The 23422-nt window shown below is 31.5% G+C and overlaps 2 protein-coding genes and 1 long non-coding RNA gene across 3 annotated transcripts in view; all 3 read left to right on the top strand.

Annotated features, from left to right (window-relative positions):
• Window positions 1-5829: 5829 nt before the first annotated feature.
• On the top strand, window positions 5830-6801 carry LOC146918072 (uncharacterized). The gene is made up of 2 exons (XR_015015970.1): window positions 5830-6150; window positions 6509-6801. It is a non-coding gene; the product is annotated as an uncharacterized LOC146918072 (long non-coding RNA).
• A 1473-nt stretch (window positions 6802-8274) lies between these two features.
• LOC146918068 (methyltransferase small domain protein) overlaps window positions 8275-23422 on the top strand; it is a 44122-nt gene continuing 28974 nt past the window's right edge. The window contains exons 1-2 of the mRNA XM_085721991.1: window positions 8275-8701; window positions 9479-9680. Coding sequence (XP_085578117.1) covers window positions 8560-8701; window positions 9479-9680 — 344 coding nt within the window. The 5' untranslated portion in view covers window positions 8275-8559. The remainder of the gene's footprint in view (window positions 8702-9478; window positions 9681-23422) is intronic.
• On the top strand, window positions 18365-22635 carry LOC146918071 (uncharacterized). Its single transcript, XM_085719737.1, has 3 exons — window positions 18365-18462; window positions 18554-18632; window positions 21685-22635. Exons 1-3 carry the CDS (start codon window positions 18457-18459, stop codon window positions 22320-22322), a joined length of 723 nt encoding a protein of 240 aa, XP_085575863.1. The 5' UTR covers window positions 18365-18456; the 3' UTR covers window positions 22323-22635.

Genomic DNA, 23422 nt, shown 5'->3' with positions numbered 1-23422 from the left:
CACCCATGACTAACGAGGATGTGGGAGTGGTCGCCGGTGCATAAGCCATGACAATACGGGTCCTGACAACTTATAGTAGAACTAAATTCACATCAAAATGAGAGAGATCCTAAGATCGTGCAAGTATGAGACTGTATGGTGGAAGGAAGACTTATAAGAATTGTTTGGTACTACCTATGTCAACAAGATACATATTCTTTTTGGTAGCCCATTCCATAATAATCCATAGTTAAGCGTGTTTGACTTGGAACAATTTTGGGATAGGTGACCTTCATGGAAGCTTTATGAAAAGCATGTGAGTAATGACAAAACATGATAAAAAGACTCATGTTGGTTTGTGGGATCAATCAAAAGTATTCAAAGTCATCTTAGATGTCACAAATGGTAGCAGAGCAGGCCTCTCCTAATACGATGTGGTTCGGAGACGAACCAAGTGGAAGCTAGTCAACATGTAACACATGAGGCTTACGAGGATGATGAGTGGTCGCCAGTGCACAACGCATCACAATGAGTGGCTCGTGACAGCTTCTAGAAGAACCGAATTCACATCATAATGTGTCTTTGCTTAAATCCCGACCACTTTCTTCGTGTTATGTTCAAAGAAGATTGTCCGTTACCACCTCTTTGTAAGGAGTGGATGAATCACAAGATTGGTGAGGTGGAGAAATGACATTTTAAGTTTATGGATAGACAAGCCGCCTTCAACGAGCTCATGTCTAAAGAGCCGAAGTCGCCAAAGAAACCAAGAAATGAGCACAATTCTATTACCTCTGACACTTCGACTCCGAAAAGTCAAAGCAAGATTTTGAAGTCATGGATGAAGATGTTGATTACGAATAAATTGGTGTAATTTGGATCGTTTACGTGTCATTAAGTGTGATTAAGGGATTACGGGTCGTTAACGACGAATTTGTGTAATTTGGATCGTTTATGCATTATTATGTGACTGTGTGATTAACGAAGAATTTGTGTAATTTGGATCGACTATGTCGTATTATCTGATAATGTTGTTAAACTAGCGTAATTCAGTTCAATTATGAGTATGTCAAGGTTACGGGTCATTTATGACTTGGCTGCATTGCATTAAATGCAGGCAACTGATGACTGCTATGAACGTGAGTTAACTCATGTTGGAATTTTTTAAAATTTACTCTAGTGTAAGTTAACATCCGTAGAAGTATTTCATCTTTTCAGTTGGGAGCGATTGTAAAGAGCAAAATTCTTTGCTTTAAATGTGAAGATTCAAAGTGTGATGACAAGTGTAAATGTAATTGCTCCAATTGTGACAATAAGAAGTGTAATGGTTGTACACCTCCTAAGAAGCCTCCTACACCTCCTGAGAAGACTCCTTCACCACCCATCCAACAATGTCCTCAATGGTGCACATGCCCTAAATGTTATGCTCCATGTCAACTTTATTCTAACCCTTATCCACCATATTGAAAGGTTGTTTATGAACCATACCCCGATACTTGCTCCATCATGTTATTTCCACGCCCGAGGCACATGGCTCATGACTAGAGGGCACATCAATGCATTTTCTCACGTGTAATCGCTTGGTTCTTTGTCCTTTAGGTGTTTTTTTTCATATAAGATATCTTGGGACTTGGAACAAAATTCACTACAAGAAACATTACATTTTGCCAGGGGCAAAATCCCTGGCAAAAGGACAGAATCCCTGGCAAACTGGACGTTTGTGAGGGAATTTCCCAGGGGCACAAGCACTCGTAAAAGCGCTCGTCGCTAACCCTTTGCCAGGGGTTACACCCCTGGGAAAAAAACGAGGGGCTCAACCCCTGGTATATGGCCTGGCTTTTTCCCTGTCATAACCCCTGGCAAATTCCCTCACTTTTTTCTGCAACTAACTGACGCATTGACTGACGCACTGACTGACTGATGGTAGGTCAAATCAGATCAGCAAAAAACCAGGGATTTGTGAGGGGTTTAACCCCTGGCAAAGTGTATATTATTTTTTAAAAAAAAATGTTTTATTTATAAAAACGAATATTTTATCAATTAATTAAATATTATAAAAATAATTTTAATTAATAAATTGTATTTAAATTAATTAAAAAATCGATTTTTTTTCAAATTTATTTTTGAAATACAATTAAATGTTTCAAAAATCATTTTAATTTATAAAATACATTTGAAACAAAATTTAAAATTAATTTTATAACACAATTAAATGCTTATAAATAAAACAATATCACACTTAATAATATTAAGTCTAATTAATAGGCATGAAAAACGATAAAATAAAATTTTACGCACAAAAAATAAAATGAAATTTTACGCACAATGATTAGTTTTTAATTAATAATTAAGTATTGTTATTTTCCTTGGCTTTGATTAGTATTTAATTTATAAACTGGTTTTAAAACAGTACCGAAATTAATTTTTTGTCTTAACAGTACCGAAATGTTCTTAGAAAAATAAACAGGTTCTATTTTTCTTAAGAAAAAGTTGCTATTTTTCTTTAAAAAAATTACAGTTTATTATTAAACATCAAAACATATATAATTTCTACAAATAATTTAATCTAACAATATATTTCCAAAAAACAATAACATATACATATTTCCTTAAAAAAATAACATATACATATTATACCAATACATGCATTTAAAATTCAAAATCATAAATAAAAATTACAGAGATAATAATATGATATTTTTCTCTAATTGCAGTATTTTTCACTAACATAAACTAATTTATTACCTAAAATCCAAAATATATTTGCAGGAAAAAAAAACAGATCTACCAAGCAAAAAATTATAACATCATATACATAAAAAATAAACAATATCATATATTTAATAACAATAACAAATCCAAAAAAATCATCTACAGCAACCAGCATGTATAACAACATTATTTTGAAGTAAGAAACTACTAACTTGTTGGGACTTGACAAATAATAGATCCAGAGAACAAGCTGCTTATAGCAAGGATCTACACAGGAGGTGGTATAACTTTGACACTGATACAAATGAAATTAAAAATATTAGTGGAGTAGTAACAAAATATAGAAACATGAAAATATAAGTTAAAAGAGTTTTACCAAATTTAAGAGGTTTAGTGTTGCTGGAGAAGAGTAGTTTATATGAGATAATGAGATGAAATTTTTTCTAAGTGTTAACTGCAAATGAGCACCGGTGCATGCTTATATAGGGCAAAAAAAAAAGCCAAGGGTAATACGACGGAGTGCCCCTCGCATTTTGCAGTTTGCATAGCTTTTTCAGTTTTCTGCAAGCACCGGTCAACTCATCTGCAAAAAGCAGAGATTCCATCCCATCCCAGGGCCAGGCCGTCGCATTTTCCCTGGCATATTGCATGCACTAGTCAAATCATCTGCATTTTGCAGAGATTCTTGTCTCCCAATTTGAATTCAATGTGGCGCCAAAAAAAAAACCAGGGATAGGCTGCATAAAGTGAGGGATTTGGCCCTGGTTTTCTTCATAGGGTCCCACGTCTTTTCCCAGCAGTTCTCCTTGGCATTTTCCCTGGCAAATTTGCCAGGGGTTTCAAACCCTTGTCAAAATCCCTGGCAAAATGTAATGTTTCTTGTAGTGATTTCTCCCTCTTGTAATGTCTTTAGATGCCTCTTGAATCTTCATTCATTGTCTTTCCAAATCTTCAAGATGCTTTGTTTTGCCAATTCGCATGATTTCTTTTTGAATTACATCTAAACACCCTAGAATTGCTATTTTTTAGGAACACTAGAATTATATGACCCGAAATAAAAACATGACAAAATATCCCGATAATCATAGACAGTTGTTTTAAACCTTATTAAAACTAAATTAAAATGACTAAAAATATGCTAAGAAAAACGTAAGATGATCTATCATCAACTACTCGAGAGGAGAATTTCTTTTTCCTCATTTCAGATTATATAATCTGAACGAGAAACAAATAAAAAACTTTGGAGAGAAACCCAAATGATAAGAATTTTTTTTTAAGCTAATTTGAAAATAAGAAAAATAATCTTTGTTGCGTTACCATATTAAAGAGTCTCACATCAGACAAACGATGATCTGAACATATGTTTATAAGTAGGGGCAATTCTCACTTCACAAGCCGGTATTGTGGGGTCGTGTAAGGCTCAACCAAAAATTTTAAAATGTTATCAGAGCCTATTGGTCAGGCCACACACCATCTATATACATGCACTAAGCCCAAGAGTGCTGGGCGCGAGAGGATGTATTGGGAAAAACCCAAGTTTCACATCGGATAGATATGACTCATGTGCTTATAAGTGGATGCAATTCTTACTTTACAAATCGATTTTGTAGACTTGTATTAGGTCGAGCCACTATTTCTAAGATATTCCTCGGCAGTTGGCACCACTTATTCAAAAAAAAAAAAAAATCAATTCTTGGCACTACTAACATCGTAAATTTTTGTTAAGTTCATTTGCATGCGCTTCCTGTTATTGGGCATTGAACAACTCTACTCCATTAAAATTGGGATTTCCTAGAAGATGATACTCCCTCCGTCCCATATTACTTGACCTATTTAGAATATTTGCACTATTCATGTAACATGCATTGACTCTATTTTTCTACTAATATATAAAAACAAAATATAGCATATAATATGTTAGATTCGTCTCGATTAATATTTTCAAAATATCAAATTTTCGTAATTTTTTCTACTAAATTATTAAAGAAATTTAAGTTTAAAATTGTGCATTGACATACGTGACAGAGTCAACTAGATCAAGTAATATGGGACGGAGGGAGTAGTAGTGAATTCAACGAATTGTAAAAATAAGTTAAAGGGAAAGCTTATCGGTTCCCAAACAAGTATTCAATGATTGGGCATAATAGCATAAAACGTCTCAAATTAAACAAAAAACGAGGTGATTATTGTTAACTCAGATTCCAAACATTTTATGGGAAATTCCATACCAAAATGTATCTATATTTACTTACACTAATTAGTAGTAAGTCATTCAATTAGTAAGCAACTTGAGTTGTGAAAATGGAAGAGAAAATTGTAAAGCATTATAGTAGCTTTCACAATATTTTGCTAGTGGGAGAGGGTGATTTCTCCTTCGCACTATGCTTGGCAAAGGCATTTGGCTCAGCTGTGAACATGGTTGCTACCTCTTTAGATGATAGAGGTATGATAGATGCAACACCATTTGACGTATTTTTTATTTATAAGCATGATGTGAGTACAAAGTGATAGAGACATTCATTTTCTTTTTAGAGGTGATAGATACAATATTCATTTTTATAAAAAAAAATGAACATATCAAAAAGTGAAAGTTACATTCATGTTTATAAAATAGTGATAGATACATTAATTTTTTTTTAGAAGTGATAGATACATTCATGTTTATTGCGTCAAAAAAAAAAGATACATTCATGTTTATAAAAAAATATCTAATAGACATCTTATATGCATAATTTTGCAACAAAAATTAAAGGAGCATGTGAGAATCTACTGTTTTATCACTTAATTTTTAATTTATTTCAGCTCATAAATTTAAAGAACATGTACCTAATGTAAATTATTTTCATACGGAAGTTTAGTTAATTATTTTACTAGTCTATATTTATTTGCGCTTGAAACATGTAGTTAGACCCTCCCAAAAAAAAAGCACTTTATTTTTTTGTGTCCGAAAGTTTTTCCTATTGGAAGTAATCTTTTTCTCCATATTATTTTTTAAAATTGATTTATATAACATTTGTGTATATCTTTTAAAAGCCGTTCTCGTGAGCATGGCTCACTTAGTAGGGATAATGCAGTCTGAGATTTGAACTCCGGACACAACAAAAAAAAAAAAACTTATTACATTGCATATAATTATTCTTGTTTTTGTTTTTACAATATCTGTATTATTTTTGTTAAAAAATATGGATTTAATTTCATGCTCAATTGTGCTAATTAATTGTACTGATGAAATTATTTTGTTCTTATTTCAAACGTTGAAGGGTCGCTAGCCATGAAGTACAGAGGTGCAATAAGAAACTTGATTGAACTCGAGGGTCTTGGCTGCACCATCATACATGAAGTGGATGTTCACAACATGAATCAACACCATCAACTCAAACACCACAATTTTTTTGATCGAATAATCTTTAATTTCCCTCATTCTGGTTTCTTTCAAAATGAATGTGATGCTTGGGTGATCGGGTAAGTTAAATAGAAAGAGTTTTTCTATCATGTGCAAATTTGCAAATGTTAATAAGTTTAACATAGCAACTTTGTATTGGAACTTGTATATTTTATGTTAAATATATAAATTTTTAATAGATTTCTTTCAAAAATAAATAAAAATAAATTTTTAATAGATAATTGTTGTTTTCAATTAAAACTTGTTATTTTTAGTTACTCTTACGCATGTTAGAGAAACCCTAGAAATTAGTTTAAACCCAAATAGAAATTACTTTGCGAAATGATTTTCTAGCTTTCAATTTCTTATGTTGTTTTTGTATTTAATCAAAAGGTCCTTATCCTAATTGATTAAATTTTATCCTTTCATTTAATACAGGGAACACAAAAAATTAGTGAGTGGATTTCTAGGTAGTGCAAAGTACATGCTTAATGTTGGTGGTGAAATTCATGTTACTCACAAAACAGCGCATCCTTTTAGTAACTGGAATATCAAGAATCTGGCAGAAAATGAGAAATTACTATGTACTGAAGAGGTGACTTTTTATCAACATTTTTACCCAGGTTACGGAAATAAGAAAGGTGCTGGCTTCAAATGTGACAAGAGTTTCCCAATTGGAAAATGTAGTACTTTTAAATTTGGTTCTTTATACTATAATTTCGTTCTTTGAAGAGATTGTAACGCTTTTTCTATTGAATTGAATAGTAGCTGCCGCATGCATATGATCTTGTTAATCATTTGATTGTGTAAGTTGCGACAAATTTGGTACTCCAACATACACATACATAACACTAAATTAATTTTAGGAATTAATTCATATCCACATCGTAGTTTAAGAAATTTTGATTTACATCTTATCAAGACTCTTTTTAGAGAGCTTAAGAAGCTCTTTTTATGATATTTCTTGTGTTTGTATGAATATTCTTGCAGGGTCACAAGACCAAATACAAATTTTTTAGACACACTTACAAATTATAGATTCCACATCTTATTCTTTTAATTTTTTCAAAAGTAATAATAAAGTTAATTTTATATTTTGCTTTTATGTGAGTTTGTCTAAACTTGTGACCATGGAAGACTTGCTCAGTGTTTATATGTCTCAGAATGTTCGTTTAATAGCTGAGTTAAAGGGAACAACTTTACTCCATTAAAATTGGGATTTCCTAGAAGATGATAGTAGTGAATTCAACGAATTGTAAAAATAAGTTAAAGGGAAAGCTTATCGATCGGTTCCCAAACAAGTATTCAATGATTGGGCATAATAGCATAAAACGTCACAAATTAAACAAAAAAAAGAGGTGATTATTGTTAACTCAGATTCCAAACATTTTATGGGAAATTCCATACCAAAATGTATTTATTGGTGCCAAGTTAAGAATCTAAAAATGGAATTCAATCATAAATTATGTCTTGAAAAGAAAAGATTTTAAATTTTTATAAGAGCAATGCTATACATCAAGAAAGATTTTATCAAGAAATATTCAAGAATGACATGGCAGAATAATCACCCTTAGATTTTTATCAAGAAATTGTTCCGAAATTAATGTTAGCCAATAAAATCTCAGTCTGGCCGGAAATCATGGAGGTGATGGGTGTTATGTATTTTTTTTCCTAAAATCTAAGGTGATTATTCTGCCATGTCATTCTTGAATCTTTCTTGATAAAATCATTCTTGATATCTAGCATTTTCCTTTTTGTAATATTGAATGCACAATTTCCAACAAAATATTTCTATCTTTGATTTCTTAACTTGTGCCTTGAGGGCACAAGTTAGCATTTTCCTACACTAATTAGTACTCCCTCCATTCCTTTTCTTTTGATGTTTTAGAGCTTAAACTTTATTCCAAAACTTTTGATGTTTTAGAATTTTTAATACTCCCTCCGGTCCTTAATATAAGAAAAAAAACCAAAAAACATCAAAACCAATGTCAGCATTAATTGTTGTAACTTTTTAAACATTTTTACAAATATACCCTTATAGAATATTGTGAAACATTAAATACATCAACTAATATTAAAAAGACAAACATTAAATGAGGGGTAAAAAAAGTCTTTTAAGCAATAACTATCCTTAAAAGTTGTGACATTTGCTTATAAATAGGACCAAAACTTTTTTTGAAAATTTTCTTATATTAAGGACCGGAGGGAGTACTTTTTATCCAATTTTACCCTTGTTGAAAAACACACTTTGAAAATTGGAAGTTTAAATAATAAATGCAATTTGTGTGGTGAGTTTCAATAATTAAGGAGATTAGAATTTTGAGAAAAAAAAAATCAAGGAGTAAGTAAGGGTATTTTAGTATAAACCATACAATTATTCCTATAATTTAATGATTCCTTAATATTTGTGCAATCACATAAAACATCAAAAGAAAAGGAATGGAGGGAGTAGTAAATCATTCAATTAGTAAGCAACTTGAGTTGTGAAAATGGAAGAGAAAATTGTAAAGCATTATAGTAGCTTTCATAATATTTTGCTAGTGGGAGAGGGTGATTTCTCCTTCGCACTATGCTTGGCAAAGGCATTTGGCTCAGCTGTGAACATGGTTGCTACCTCTTTAGATGATAGAGGTATGATAGATGCAACAACATTTGACGTATTTTTTATTTATAAGCATGATGTGAGTCAAAGTGATAGATACATTCATTTTCTTTTTAGAGGTGATAGATACAATATTCATTTTTATAAAAAAATGAACATATCAAAAAGTGAAAGTTACATTCATGTTTATAAAATAGTGATAGATACATTAATTTTTTTTAGAGGTGATAGATACATTCATGTTTATAAAAAAAATATCTAATAGACATCTTATATGCATAATTTTGCAACAAAAATTAAAGGAGCATGTGAGAATCTACTGTTTTATCACTTAATTTTTAATTTATTTCAGCTCATAAATTTAAAGAACATGTACCTAATGTAAATTATTTTCATACGGAAGTTTAGTTAATTATTTTACTAGTCTATATTTATTTGCGCTTGAAACATGTAGTTAGACCCTCCCAAAAAAGAAAGCACTTTATTTTTTTGTGTCCGAAAGTTTTTCCTATTGGAAGTAATCTTTTTCTCCATATTATTTTTTAAAATTGATTTATATAACATTTGTGTATAAAAGCCGTTCTCGTGAGCATAGCTCACTTAGTAGGGATAATGCAGTCTGAGATTTGAACCCCGGACACAAAAAAAAAAAAAAAAACTTATTACATTGCATATAATTATTCTTGTTTTTGTTTTTACAATAGCTGTATTATTTTTGTTAAAAAAATATGGATTTAATTTCCTGCACAATTGTGCTAATTAATTGTACTGATGAAATTATTTTGTTCTTATTTCAAACGTTGAAGGGTCGCTAGCCATGAAGTACAGAGGTGCAATAAGAAACTTGATTGAACTCGAGGGTCTTGGCTGCACCATCATACATGAAGTGGATGTTCACAACATGAATCAACACCATCAACTCAAACACCACAATTTTTTTGATCGAATAATCTTTAATTTCCCTCATTCTGGTTTCTTTCAAAATGAATGTAATGCTTGGGTGATCGGGTAAGTTAAATAGAAAGAGTTTTTCTATCATGTGCAAATTTGCAAATGTTAATAAGTTTAACATAGCAAGTTTGCATTGGAACTTGTATATTTTATGTTAAATATATAAATTTTTAATAGATTTCTTTCAAAAAAAATAAAAATAAATTTTTAATAGATAATTTTTGTTTTCAATTAAAACTTATTATTTTTAGTTACTCTTACGCATGTTAGAGAAACCCTAGAAATTACTTCCCAAATAGAAATTACTTTGCGAAATGATTTTCTAGCTTTCAATTTCTTATGTTGTTTTTGTATTTAATCAAAAGGTCCTTATCCTAATTGATTAAATTTTATCCTTTCATTTAATACAGGGAACACAAAAAATTAGTGAGTGGATTTCTAGGTAGTGCAAAGTACATACATGCTTAATGTTGGAGGTGAAATTCATATTACTCACAAAACAGCGCATCCTTTTAGTAACTGGAATATCAAGAATCTGGCAGAAAATGAGAAATTACTATTTATTGAAGAGGTGACTTTTTATCAACATTTTTACCAATTGGAAAATGTGGTACTTTTAAATTTGGTTCTTTATACTCCCTCCGGTCCTATATATAAGAAAATTTTCAAAAAAATTGTTGGTCCTATTTATAAGAAAATATCACAACTTTTAAGGTGTAGTTATTGCTTAAAAGACTTTTCTACCCCTTATTTAATGTTTGTCCTTTTAATATTAGTGAGTGTATTTAATGCTACACAATTTTTTATGAGGGTATATTTGTAAAAATATTCAAAAAGTTACACTAATTAATGAGTGTATTGGTTTTGATGTTTTTTGATTTTTCTTCTTATATTAAGGACCAGAGGGAGTACTATAATTTCGTTCTTTGAAGAGATTGTAACGCTTTTTGTATTGAATTGAATAGTAGCTGCCGCATGCATATGATCTTGTTAATCATTTGATTGTGTAAGTTGCGACAAATTTGGTATGTGGCTAGATGTAGTTAAGTCGTGATTCCAACATACACATACATTACACTAAATTAATTTTAGGAATTAATTCATATCCACATCGTAGTTTAAGAAATTTTGATTTACATCTTATCGAGACTCTTTTTAGAGAGCTTAAGAAGCTCTTTTTATGATATTTCAAGTGTTTGTATGAATATTCTTGCATGGTCACAAGACCAAATACAAATTTTTTAGACACACTCACAAATTATAGATTTCACATCTTATTCTTTTAATTTTTTCAAAATTAATAATAAAGTTAATTTTATATTTTGCTTTTATGTGAGTTTGTCTAAACTTGTGACCATGGAAAACTTGCTCAGTGTTTATATGTCTTAGAATGTTGGTTTAATAGCCGAGAGTTCTTCTTTTCTTGGACCCAACCCTCTTCTTAAAAAAAAAAAATCATAATCTTAATCTTATCTTAATATTAATCTTATCTTAACACTATACAAGTCTTAAGTGTGTGTTTGGTTTTGCACAGAGACGAACCCATCATATGGTTGAGTGGGGCTATATATTCACAACATAATGTTATCCTAAAAAAAATTCTTATACTAGACCCAAACAATTAATTATATTCGATATATGTCGTTTGTATTTCATGTTGCTTTACATGTCCTAGCGATAGATATTTCTTAATAATTTTTTTTAAAGTATAAATATCAAAAGTAGGTTGCAGGGAATCAAACTTGAACCAAAGGGGTGAAATGGGCACGCCTAAGCCAATTTTGGTGTAATGCTTAATATGTCACAATTTCACTTTATATTCACTTTATATTTAGTAATATAAATCAAATATACACAGTTAGACCTTTGTGAAAAGAGAAATGATATTTTGACAACCACTTTTTGACAACTTTTGGACAACTTTCTCTCTCATACTCACATGATGTTGTTATCCTCTCTCTTCCTTTTTCTCTCTCCATTGTTTTTGACCAATAAGAAGTGAGAAAAACAAGGTTGTCAATAAAGTTGTCATCAAATGGATGTCAAAATATCATTACTCTTGTGAAAAACTTGTGGAAGTAAATAGATACAAGACATTTGCTATGGTTTATAAACTTTTGAAGTTGATGTTTGCTATTGTCGGTAGCAACAACAAGTGTGAACATGTTTTCCGTTCAACATTTTCCAGGAAGCTACTTATGTCTTGAAGTATTTGACTTTTCTTCTCAGCCAATTCTCCTATGACGCTATTTGGGTTTGCTGACTTGGATTTGGCATCTTACCTTGCTCTCCGTCACTTTGTTTTTGGTTAATGCGTATTTATTGGCTATTTTCTCATCTCTTGGAAGTCCAAGATGCAATCTACAGTTTCCTCAAGTCAAATTATGAGCTGAATATTGTGCTCTTGATAGCCTCACTTGTGAATTGTAGTGGTTGCAATACTTGTTTCGTGACATGTGTATTACTTTTTCATAATTTGCCTTTCGCTATTGTGACAACAAATCTTCAATTTATCTTGCTCACAACCCCACCTTTCATGAGAGAACTAAACACTCAAGATTCATTGTCATGTGGTCTATGAGAAAATTCAGAGTGGGCTTATTAAGAAATTATTTAAGAGAAATTAAGAGAAATTTTTGAAGAGAAATTCAGAGTGGGCTTATCACGAGGATGACCTGTAAATTTTTTAAGAGAAATTATTAAGAAAAATATAGATATTAGTAAGTTTAATCAAAATATGACTTATGATAGAATATTATGACGTAATTTGTGAAGGTGAGAAAAACACAAGGAGAGGGGGTAAATTGTGTTGACTTTTTCTGATTTCTTTTGCTGAGTGTTTAATACTGGTCAAATTCTGACAAAGAGTCTGAGTGCAGTGGAATAACAGAACACAAAGATTATATATATATATATATATATATATATAGAGAGAGAGAGAGAGAGAGAGAGAGAGAGAGAGAGTAGACTTCCAAGGGATTTCACAAGAGTAGTCCAGTCCCTTTGTACTTCCAAGAGATTTCACTATAATCACTATTGATTACAATTGTTCAAGGATTCTTCCAAGAAATTTACAATTCCTCAAGCATACTTGCAAGAGACTTCTAATGCTCAAGGTCACTACCAAGAGAATTTCCTTGCTCAAGGACAATCCAAGAGACTTCTATTGCCCAAACACGCACGCAAGAGACTTTCAATGCTCAATCACAACTGAATAAAACTTCTTATGCTCAAGCTTCACAAGCAAAAGATTTCTATTTGTTTACAACTAAACAAATTTATTCTTACACCGAATATATAATTGGTGGTGTAAACAGGACAAAGTTGAACAAACTCTTTAAACTTTTAGGATTTCTAAGATACAAAGTTTAGTAAGAAATTCCTAAGTGTTTTAGCACTATTTGATTTGACAGAGTAATGACACACTAAAATAGTAGAGTCTTGTTAATCTTCTTCAGGTCTTCATCACCTTATATAGGCAGAGATTTGAGAGACGTTAGAGAATAGTGCCAACACATTATAAGAGTCGTTGGAAACTTCAAATCAAGGATGTTGGGCCTTTGCCTGATATGGATAATTTCGTTGAATGGTCATTTGAAAATCCTTTGCTGAAACTGGATCTATTTGTTCATTTTCCTGATATGGATAATTTCGTTGAATGGTCATTTGGAAATCCTTTGCTGAAACTGGAAGTATTCCTTGAAGTTCTTTGTCCGTTTCTACAAGTGGTCATAAGAAGACAAAAACGTGAAGTTTGGGTTTCTCAAGATCTTCTTAGTCTGGGGGGTCTTCCAAGTCTGATGCAGTCTTCTTAGTCCGGCGAGGTCTTATGAGTCTAATGATCTCCACAGAGTCTGATGAGGTCAATCTTCAGCTTCTGCGAGGTGTCCTGTTCTTCTGAACAAACATGTTGATTGACCTTTCTTCATATCTTCTACCATAGTCTTCTAACCTTCTCTTGTGCTTCTGTTGTTTTAATACATGTTTAATACTTAATGGATATATTATATGATCTTCTATCATAGTCTTCTAAACTTCTCTTGTGCCTTTTGATTCTTTAATACATGTTGACTTCTAGTTTTATGATAATTAATAAAGTATTGTTTTGCCCAAATTAAAAAGAAAAGAGCCGTATGCTCTACAAAAACTTTTGAATAAGAACAAAAATTTAAAAAATGAATATCACACCAAGATTCAAACCATGAAAAGCAAAAAACCACGATTGAAACCAACTGAGCTTCAAGAGCTTGATGAAAATTTGAGGCCTAACATTGTACCTTTAGAAAGGAAAAAAAATTTACTTTTTGGAGGCCTAAAACAAGGGTTTAAGCCGCTTTACGCTGGCCTTTGTAGCCAATTCCATGTAATGAGATAATGTTTAGTTGTTGTTGGTTGCGTCAAGCGACGTTCCGGATGATGAGTGTCTATACGAAAATACCTCTCAACTGTATATTGTATAATTAGATTTGTAAGGTGCCTTTTTTATTTTTTGACTCAAGATTTGTAGTGCCTTAAGAATCTATCTTTTATGATTTTGAATTACAGCAAAACATAGCACGACTTATTATTCGTTGAATCTCTTGCGCGGAGTCATATGGCCAATTTGCCTCCCTGCATATGCTTCCATGCCACTTCTATTTTTTGACCGACAAATATTTTTTGTAATATGATTTTCACTTGACAGTTGACACTGAATCAAAATTATAATTTGAATATTAGATAAATATTAAATCCATTTTATTCTTAATTAATCAATTTAAACCAGTTTATTTGTAAACAAAAATGAGTCCGCTTGCAACATATATATGATTTAATCCTTAAAAAAAAACACATATATGATTTGAGCCACCATATCATGTTTTTTTGTATGTTATATCATAACCATGCTACTAAAAAATAAATGAAAATAAATATACTAAAGCAATATCTTTTAAAAATTAAAATACTAAAGGATACCTATCAATGTATAAGATACTATGAGGAAGTAAGAATTCAATTTGTATTTCCCTTCACAAAATTACTACATCAATCCTTATATATGATGTGACAGATAATTGAAAAGAAAAAGGAATGTTCGATATGAATTCAACGGTTAAGTAGTGTCATTATTCTTATCTAGAAGCAATATGAGGTGATTGTTAATTCAAAAGAAAAAGAATGTGTTAGATATGGATTCAATGATTAAGTAGTGTCATTCCTATCTAGAAGCAATATGAGGTGACGATTAATTCAAAATAAAAAGGAAATATTAGATATGGCTTTTGAGTTTTGTGTGGACTTGAAGACGGTGGTGAGTAGTTTATCTTATCCAACAACTAGAAACAATATGAGGTGACGGTTAATTCAAAATAAAATGGAAATGTTAGATATAAATTCAGTGGTTAACAATTGTGTTGACTCGATAGCCAAGTTGGAGTGTGATGATGCTGATTCTTGATATTTTGTTCAGAGTTGTCCACTTCATCAACTGGTTCTTGTTGATGATATGGGAGTTTCTAGTGCTCGCTTAATTTTCTTATAGTTTTCTTTATTTCTTTTTCTTCTTCCCGAGTTTTAGACCTCTTTATTACCAAGATATAAAGTATATAGATATAATTTTTAAGAATAGACAATTGAAGTTGAGTTTTTTTAGTGACAACCGGTAGTATGTTAATTGTGATGTTAAATTTTTATCTTAGTGATAAATATTAGTATGTTAATTGTGATGTTAAGTTTTTAATTTTTGTTGTAACTTGAACCTTGAATCTCTAACTTTTTAACTTTTAGTTCAAACCAGTTGAGTTGGTGCCATAGTGATTCTATGGTTTTTGATCAATGGCCAAGCCAAAATTTCTTTTTGGGTGGCTGACTAAAATAAATTCTTCAAATTTGATTTTTGACGGACATGAATAACGAATTGCCGAAGTTGAAAACTAAAATTAACCTTTTTGTTATAAATAAGAAAAATACATAAATTTTAATAATATAGTTATTGTAATTGAGGTAAAAAAAACCTAGTTAATTACTACTAATAGTATTTACATTTCGAATTTTGTTATATAACGTAGGGGTGTTCCCGGTGTGGTTTGGTTCGGTTTTGAGCAAAAAAGTCATCCAAACCGCGAGATAAAAAAGCATGCGATTTGGTTTGGTTCGGTTAATTTTTAAAAAGTCATCCAAACCAAACCAAACCAATGCGGCTTGGATTGGTTCGGTTTGTGCGGTTTATTGCGAGATAAAAAAATATTACATTAACTCTAATATTGCAAACTTGTTACAAAATAAACATAGGACATTTTATTTTGATGTTTATATGATAAAATATTAGGTAAAATATATATCAAAATAGGTAAAATTAAGAAGAAACATAAGTATGAAACAAATTATTACGAAGTAAAGAAAACAAATTCATCAATGGAAATGAATTGAAAGAGATGGAAAGGAACTATAATCAAACCTGATAGTGCAACGATGGAAAAATCGAATCAAAAGAGATTATTCTTGAGCTATGTATTTGGGCTAGTACATATTTAAGTAATATTCATTATTCTTGCCGTTTGGTTTGGTTCGGTTGCTGAGATGCAAACCCAAACCGAACCGAACCGCGCGATTCAGTGCAAAAGTCATCCGAATTCTTCCGAACCAAGTGCAGTTTTTTGTGGTTTCGGTATGGATTGGTTTGGTTTGCGATTTTTCTATTGGGTTGGTTCGGTTTTGAACACCCGTAATATAACGTATATTTAGTGGAGGTTATAAAACACTGTAAAGTAACCTTCGCAAAAAGTACCTACATTTACCAAAAATTCATCTGTTTCATTTGATGAGGTTCAAAACCCCTTAAAATGAACAAATAATCGTCGCTAAATTAAACATTTCTTTGTATGATACATCTATGTTTTTCTCCTTTTCAAGTAAGTTGTGGCCTACGCCTTCACTAGAGTACCTCCGTTTTTGTTCCTTACGGTGATTGTTGGTTGTTCTTCGCCAATGCGGGGTGTTGTTCATGCAAAGATACTCTAACGTTTTATATTAATGAGGTCTCGAGATGTTTTGAGTTTTTATCTTGGAATGAAAAGTGTATTTGATTTTGCAGTGGTTGCTTAATTAATAGTAGATTATTAGGTGGCACGTGAATATGGGTGTTTTGATCATCATATTTCAAACTCATCAACACCCACCATATTCATTTTGAGCACAATTTAAACTAGGACAACACCACTACATTCCTGGCTTAACTACTTTTTTGGTCCCTTAATTTATTTTTTGGTTTCGTGTTGGTCTCTTAACTATTAAAAGTTTCGTTTCTGTCCCTTAACTTATTTTTGGGTTTTCTTTTGGTCCCTTAACTATTAAAAGTTTCGTTTTGGTCCCTTAACTTATTTTTTTGTTTCGTTTTGGTCCCTTAACTCTCATACATTCATCCTAACATAAAGGACCAAAGTGGTTGACGGAGGAAGAGTTAAGGGACCAAAACGAAACTTTTAATAGTTAAGGGACCAAAACGAAACCAAAAAGTAAGTTAAGGGACCAAAACGAAACTTTTAATAGTTAAGGGACCAAAACGAAACCAAAAAATAAGTTAAGGGACCAAAAGTGTAATTAAGCCGTTGGTTCCGTGAGCATAGCTCAGTTAGTAGAACAATGCATTAATATATGTAGGGGCTGGGGTTCGAACCCCGAACACCCCACTTATTTACCTTATAAGGTGAATTCTAGCCACTAGGCTACTTGAAGAAAAAAAATGTGGATTTGGTTGTATGCATGCAGGAACAACTAGTTAAGAACTAAGTAATTAAACTTAAGTGTTAGTTCCACCAAAAGATAAACCGTTCAGAAGAATTTAAATTCAATTTATGAATATACAATCACTTTATTTACGTTCTGATCGAACTCAAATTACTAAGACTTATTTCTTTAAGAATCCGAAAGTTAACAAAAAAAAGAATTAAAGACAAGTCTACCCCAACAACCTCATTGTTTAGTATTTTCTTTTATCCTTTTCTTTCTATCTACGACTATAATAGAACCCTTGCAAAACAGCGACAGTGGCGGAGGTAGTTGGGGGGGGGGGGGGGGGGGGCTTTAGGGGCCATGGTCCCCCCTACATTTGCAATAATTATTTTTTATATGCTACAATTAATTAGGTTAAAATGTTTAGTATGGTATGTATTAGGTGATGGTCCCCCCCAATTAATCTAATTAATATGTCTATTTTTTCTATTAAAAAATGTATTTTTTTTATCATGTTACTAGATTAATTGACAACTAGTATCAATAGTCTTATACTTTATAATATTTTAAATTATCTCAAATTTCGTAAAATATATTGATATGGTCCTCCCCAAAACACATTTTAAGTCAACACTTGTACGTTGAGTATACTTACAGATTAATTCCTCTCATACTAAATATAGTTATAAATTGCCCATAAGTTCTAGAGCTTAACTGACAAAATTTTCCAAAATCGTTTGATCGGACGCAATTATCGGGGTTCGAACCCCCTCCTATATTTCCGTGCGTGAGTTTATAATAATTTTGTCAATTCGTCTATTTATCAAAAAAGAAAATATTAGTTTAGGGTTTCTTATATACCTTTTGCTTTTAAACAATTATTATTTAATCAAATTATGTTCCATATACTCGGTCCCCCTAGCTTTAAATTCTTGCCTCCGCCCCTGAGCGACTAAGCAACTAATTATCGACACCAATGTGTGTGTGTGTGTGTCTATATATATATATATATATATATATATATATATATATATATATATATCATAACAAATACTATAGGCACTACATGCTCAGTTCCAAAGCTTAATAGAACCACTTCTGTTTGATTCAAAATTAAGCAAGCATGAAGGTGTGTTTTGATCACTTAATTATTCTTTTAACTTTTTCTTTTTCTTTGTTATCATTCTCTTAATAAGATATATGTGAAATGGCAAATACAGCAAAAAATGGTTATAAAGTTGCAAATGGAATGCGATAAATGCAGAAACAAAGCCCTCAAAACAGCTGCTGAGGTCCAAGGTAATAATACTACCAAACCCTTTTTTGTTGTTTGCTACAAATAGGATGAATAAAAAAACGTTTGCACATTCTTCTCTTGTTTGTTATATTTCCAAATTTTCACACTTTTTGTAGAAGAATTTTTCACCCTTAATACAACAATTTGAAAAGATAACAAACATGAGAGCAACTATGCATTTGTGAAACCAGAGCTGTTTTTTAGGGTTGCAAACAGTTCTATAGAGTTGAGCCTACAAAATTTTGAGGCCCAAAATAATATATATTGTAGAAAACTGCTTTTCTGGCATACAAAACTTCATAAAGACACAAGTAAATGACGTTTTTACCCCCAGCGGTAGTTAACTACCGCTAGATTTATCCAGCTGTAGTTAACTACCGCTGTATATCAACACAACATAAAAAAAAAAAAAAAAAAAAACTCCAACGGTTAACTACCATGGAGCAAGAAAATTAAAATTATTTTTGCAACATGTGTGGCTCTTGGTCATAGTTTTGAATAGATAGGAACTTGTGTACAGTTAGAATTATTTTTGTATTATTACCATAGGAACTTGTGTACAATTAGAATTATTTTTGTATTATTACCATAATATGTGGCCCTTATTCACCGTTTTCAAACTTCCCAATCATATCATATGCATAATGATATTGTTTTTGCACATGTACAGGTAGGTAAGTTCAAGTATTTTACTTTAGAAGTCACAATAAACAAAAAAGCTTTACATGATCATCAGGGTCGTTCTTATGAAATAGGAGACTCGGTTCTATTTTTAAAATAGGCTCTAGTAAAATCGAAACGCAATTCTTTTTGTGTAGCTAAGCTTTATTAAAAAATCAGAATCAGAAGAACTTTTAAACACGAAACAAAACAAAATAAAATTAACTGAAAGAGAGGTGAAATTTACCTAACGGTGTCGTTTGGAATGTCACTCCTACGTCGTAGGAAAGGGAAAAACGAATGGTTTATGCGAAAAAGAAATAATTGTTGTGATTCTTTCAATGGGGGTGGGTATTATAATTTTTTTGAGGCTCATAGTTTTTAGAGGCTCGGTGCGGTAGCGCTTCTTGCACTCCCCAAGGTCCGACCATGATGATCATAAGCTGTAAACTCAACAACAAATTTCCATGGAGAAAACAATTCATATTGCAGTTGTACCAGGTGTTGGATATAGCCACTTATTCCCAATTCTTCAATTCTCAAAGCTACTTGTTCACCTTCATTCATACTTTCATGTCACATGTTTCATTCCCTCACTTGAGTCTCTCCCAACTGATTCAAAAACCATCATTCAAACTCTTCCATCAAATATCGACTGTACTTTTATTTCACCAGTAAACTCCAAAGACTTACCACAAGGGATTCCCTTAGAAATTCAACTTCAGCTCACACTGACTCACTCATTACCATCTATACATCAGGCTATGGAATCCTTAACTTTAAGGACACCTTTTATGGCCTTGGTGGTTGATTCTTTTGCAATTGAAGCATTAATTTTAATTTTCATGCTCCATGGTAGTTAACTACCGTTGGAGCTTTTTTTTTTTTTTTTTTTTTATGTTGTGTTGATATACAGCGGTAGTTAACTACCGCCGGATAAATCTAGCGGTAGTTAACTACCGCTGGGGGCAAAAACGTCATTTACTCGTGTCTTTATGAAGTTTTGTATGTCAAAAAAGTAAATTTCTATATTGTATGTAAAAACGCGATATGTACTAATAACGTGGTAGAAAATCCAAATTTGTTGATATGACCGAGTGGTAGAAATCAGCGTTGGAGTTCACATGGTATTAACACGCAAGATTTATGTTCTTCTCCTTTAATTAATTTTTATAAGCATGCTAGGGCCTAATTTATCATGTATTTGAGGTTCATATATGTCTTACATACTCTCTTCTTTCTATAATTCAGTCTAACTCTCAGCAACATGTTGGACTGTATATTAACAAGAGTAGTAATATTTGAACAACAATTTGAGACAACTTCTTTTTTCTTTCTTTTTATTGATCAAAAACAATAGAAGGAGAAAATGAAAAGAATAAAAACATAATGTGAACATGAGGGTTGCAAAAAGTTGAAAATAAGTTATGTCCTTGTAAAATGCTAACTTATGTCCTTGTAAAACACGTTACTAAACCAAAAATAAAAATAATACGAGAATTGTGCATCCAAAATCTTGAAAATTTAAAATTTTATCTTTTCAATTCCTTTAATTCCTGACAAGAATTAGATTTTCCGTAAAATTAATTTTTAAACAACATAGTAAATTAAAGACAAAAATTATAATTTCAAAGATTTCATTTACTTAAGAAAATGGAGTATATATTAATACTCACTCTGTCTTAAAGTACCCTATCCGGTCACAATTATAAGTAAAAAATATTTTTTAGATTCATTGAATAGCTGATGTATCTGGTCTATAATCAAACCAAATACGTCAGTTATTCAATAAACTTAAAAAGTTATTTTGTTTCTTATAATAGTGACGAGAGGGGAGTATGTGTTATTTTATAGTTTGATTTTAATGGAAAAATATGTTTTATTTACCAAAAACATCTTTATTAGTTGTAATTAGGAGACTAATTAGATGTCTGAAATGCAATAAATAATGATATGTTATTGGAAAAGAATAATAAGTATTTATATTATAAAAGATAAGTATTTTAAGACAAAGAAAAATGGTAAATAAGGACATGTAATTTAAAACAGATAGAGTATTTCTCACTATTTACGCACTCGCATATTAGTAGGTAACTCAAATCAGTTGTCTTAGTGGCACAAGTGTAGATCTCTTGTGGGCAATGCGTACATGATTAATTGTGATGGTACACAGTCCGGGATGAACCCAAGATTATTTTTTTTCATTAGGGCTATATAAACAGCGACAAAAATAGTGACATTTTTTTAACTATACTTTACTTTGGCGACCTCTATTTTGATCACTAATTTTGTCGCTAATTAAATTAGGGACCGATTCTTAATATTTATACTTTAGAGACCATTATTTTGGCAACTATTTACGTTTCTAACCAAGTTATTGACCCATTTCTATAGGTGTAACTTCCGTATCATTGGAAGGAAATGACAAGGATAGTATATGTGTGATCGGTGATGATGTGGATACAATTTGTTTAGCAAACCAGCTAAAGAAGAAGTTCAATAGTGTCACCATACTTAGTGTGGAAGAGGTGAAAAAGAAATCAGATGCAGAAATGAAAAAGGATGAAGAAAAGAAAAAAGAGGAAGAAAAGAAAAAGATGATAGAAGCATGTCGTAGTGTTTTGCAGGGGACTTGCATCAAGTGTCACGACTTGACTTGTAATGGAAAATGTGATAAGTGCCCAAAATGTGAAAGTCTAAAGTGTGATGGTAAACATTGTGTCACAATTTGCTTTAAATGTGAAGATTCAAAGTGTGATGGTAAGTGTAAGGCTAATTGCTGCAATTGCGACAACAAGAAGTGTGATGGTTGTACACTTCCTGCACCTCCTAATAAGCCTCCTACACCTACTGAGAAGCCTCCTACACCTCCTCAGAAGACTCCTACACCACCCATTCAACAATGTCCTCAATGGTGCACATGCCCTAAATGCTATGTTCCATATCGACCTTATCCACCTTGTTCTAACGCTTATCCACCTTATTTTAAGGTTGTTTATGAACAAAACCCCGAGACTTGCTCCATCATGTGACATCATACCTACAGATGAGGACCCTTGCACCCGCTATATAGTGCATCGATAATGTAACTTCTAGATCTATAAAGATAAATTTTACCTTTCTAGATCCAACAATTTGCACCGTCGCTGCACAATGTAGCGGGTGTAAGTGATCCTTACACCATTTCCACGAGTAAGGACTATGCCTTAAGTATTCAATAATCTTGCAAGAAAAAACAAATAAATTAGTGACAAATTTTGATAGGAGAAAATGTGAAATACATCTATGTGATTATGTCATTAAATTTAATGACTAATGAATTAGAGATGAATTTTTTTTCTATCACTTATTTTGGTTACTAATTCAATTGATCTTAATTTTAAGCCCCAAGTTAACAATTAAGAATATGGGTGTTTTATTTGGTTTGTTAGTATTAATTATCATGTAATGTAATTCTTCAAAACTTGCTTTGTTTTTCCCCCTGTTCACGCGAGATTGAATTTCATATCTCTCATCTTCTCTCTTATATCGTTGATATAATAAAAAAAATAATTGCTTTGAAGTAAGTTTAATCATTGCATTCAAGTAAGTTTCATCATTAGTATTACATATTAGAGCTCGTTAGTTACAATATTTATGTAAGAAAATAACTTTTAAAAAATTTCATCCATTTGAAATAGATTTTTAAAAATTGGAAATATGAAGAAAAATAAACTAGAAATACTTCTAGTAAGTAGTAACCGATTTTTTTAAAAACAGTTATTTTCATTATGGTAAGCGAAAACAAAACAACTTTCCTTTTTTAAAGAAAAAAATATTTAAATTATTGAATATGAAATATTTTTTTTACAATCCTTAACAAAAGAACCTCTAACAACAATTTTCTAACATTTGTTGTTTAAAAAAAAAAAAAACACATGCTCTAAATTATGACCAACAAAATTTCTGAGTTCACATTATATATCTTGTGTGACTTATGAGCAGAGTACTAGCATCAAAGGGCACACAGTTGATTGCCAACCTCATTATAACTACCAAAAGAAGGACGAACACTAACTTGTCTGTTTATCTATCTGTTTTTTAGTTATACTTACATCTCCCATTCAAATTAAGCAGGCTATGTGATGCGAGA

This window comes from Medicago sativa, chromosome 6, assembly GCF_051527215.1.
Source record: "Medicago sativa cultivar Bolivia chromosome 6, Bolivia_mono, whole genome shotgun sequence".
Taxonomy (NCBI): Eukaryota; Viridiplantae; Streptophyta; class Magnoliopsida; order Fabales; family Fabaceae; genus Medicago; species Medicago sativa.
The sequence above is the reverse complement of the archived record's forward strand: the minus strand, read 5'-3'. Positions and strand labels throughout refer to the sequence as shown.

Bases quoted from the DNA above. Each gene is read 5' to 3' on its own strand.
- LOC146918071 (XM_085719737.1), top strand. The intron at 18,633-21,684 runs GTAATAATACTA...CCATTTCTATAG, and splicing joins AACAGCTGCTGAGGTCCAAG to GTGTAACTTCCGTATCATTG.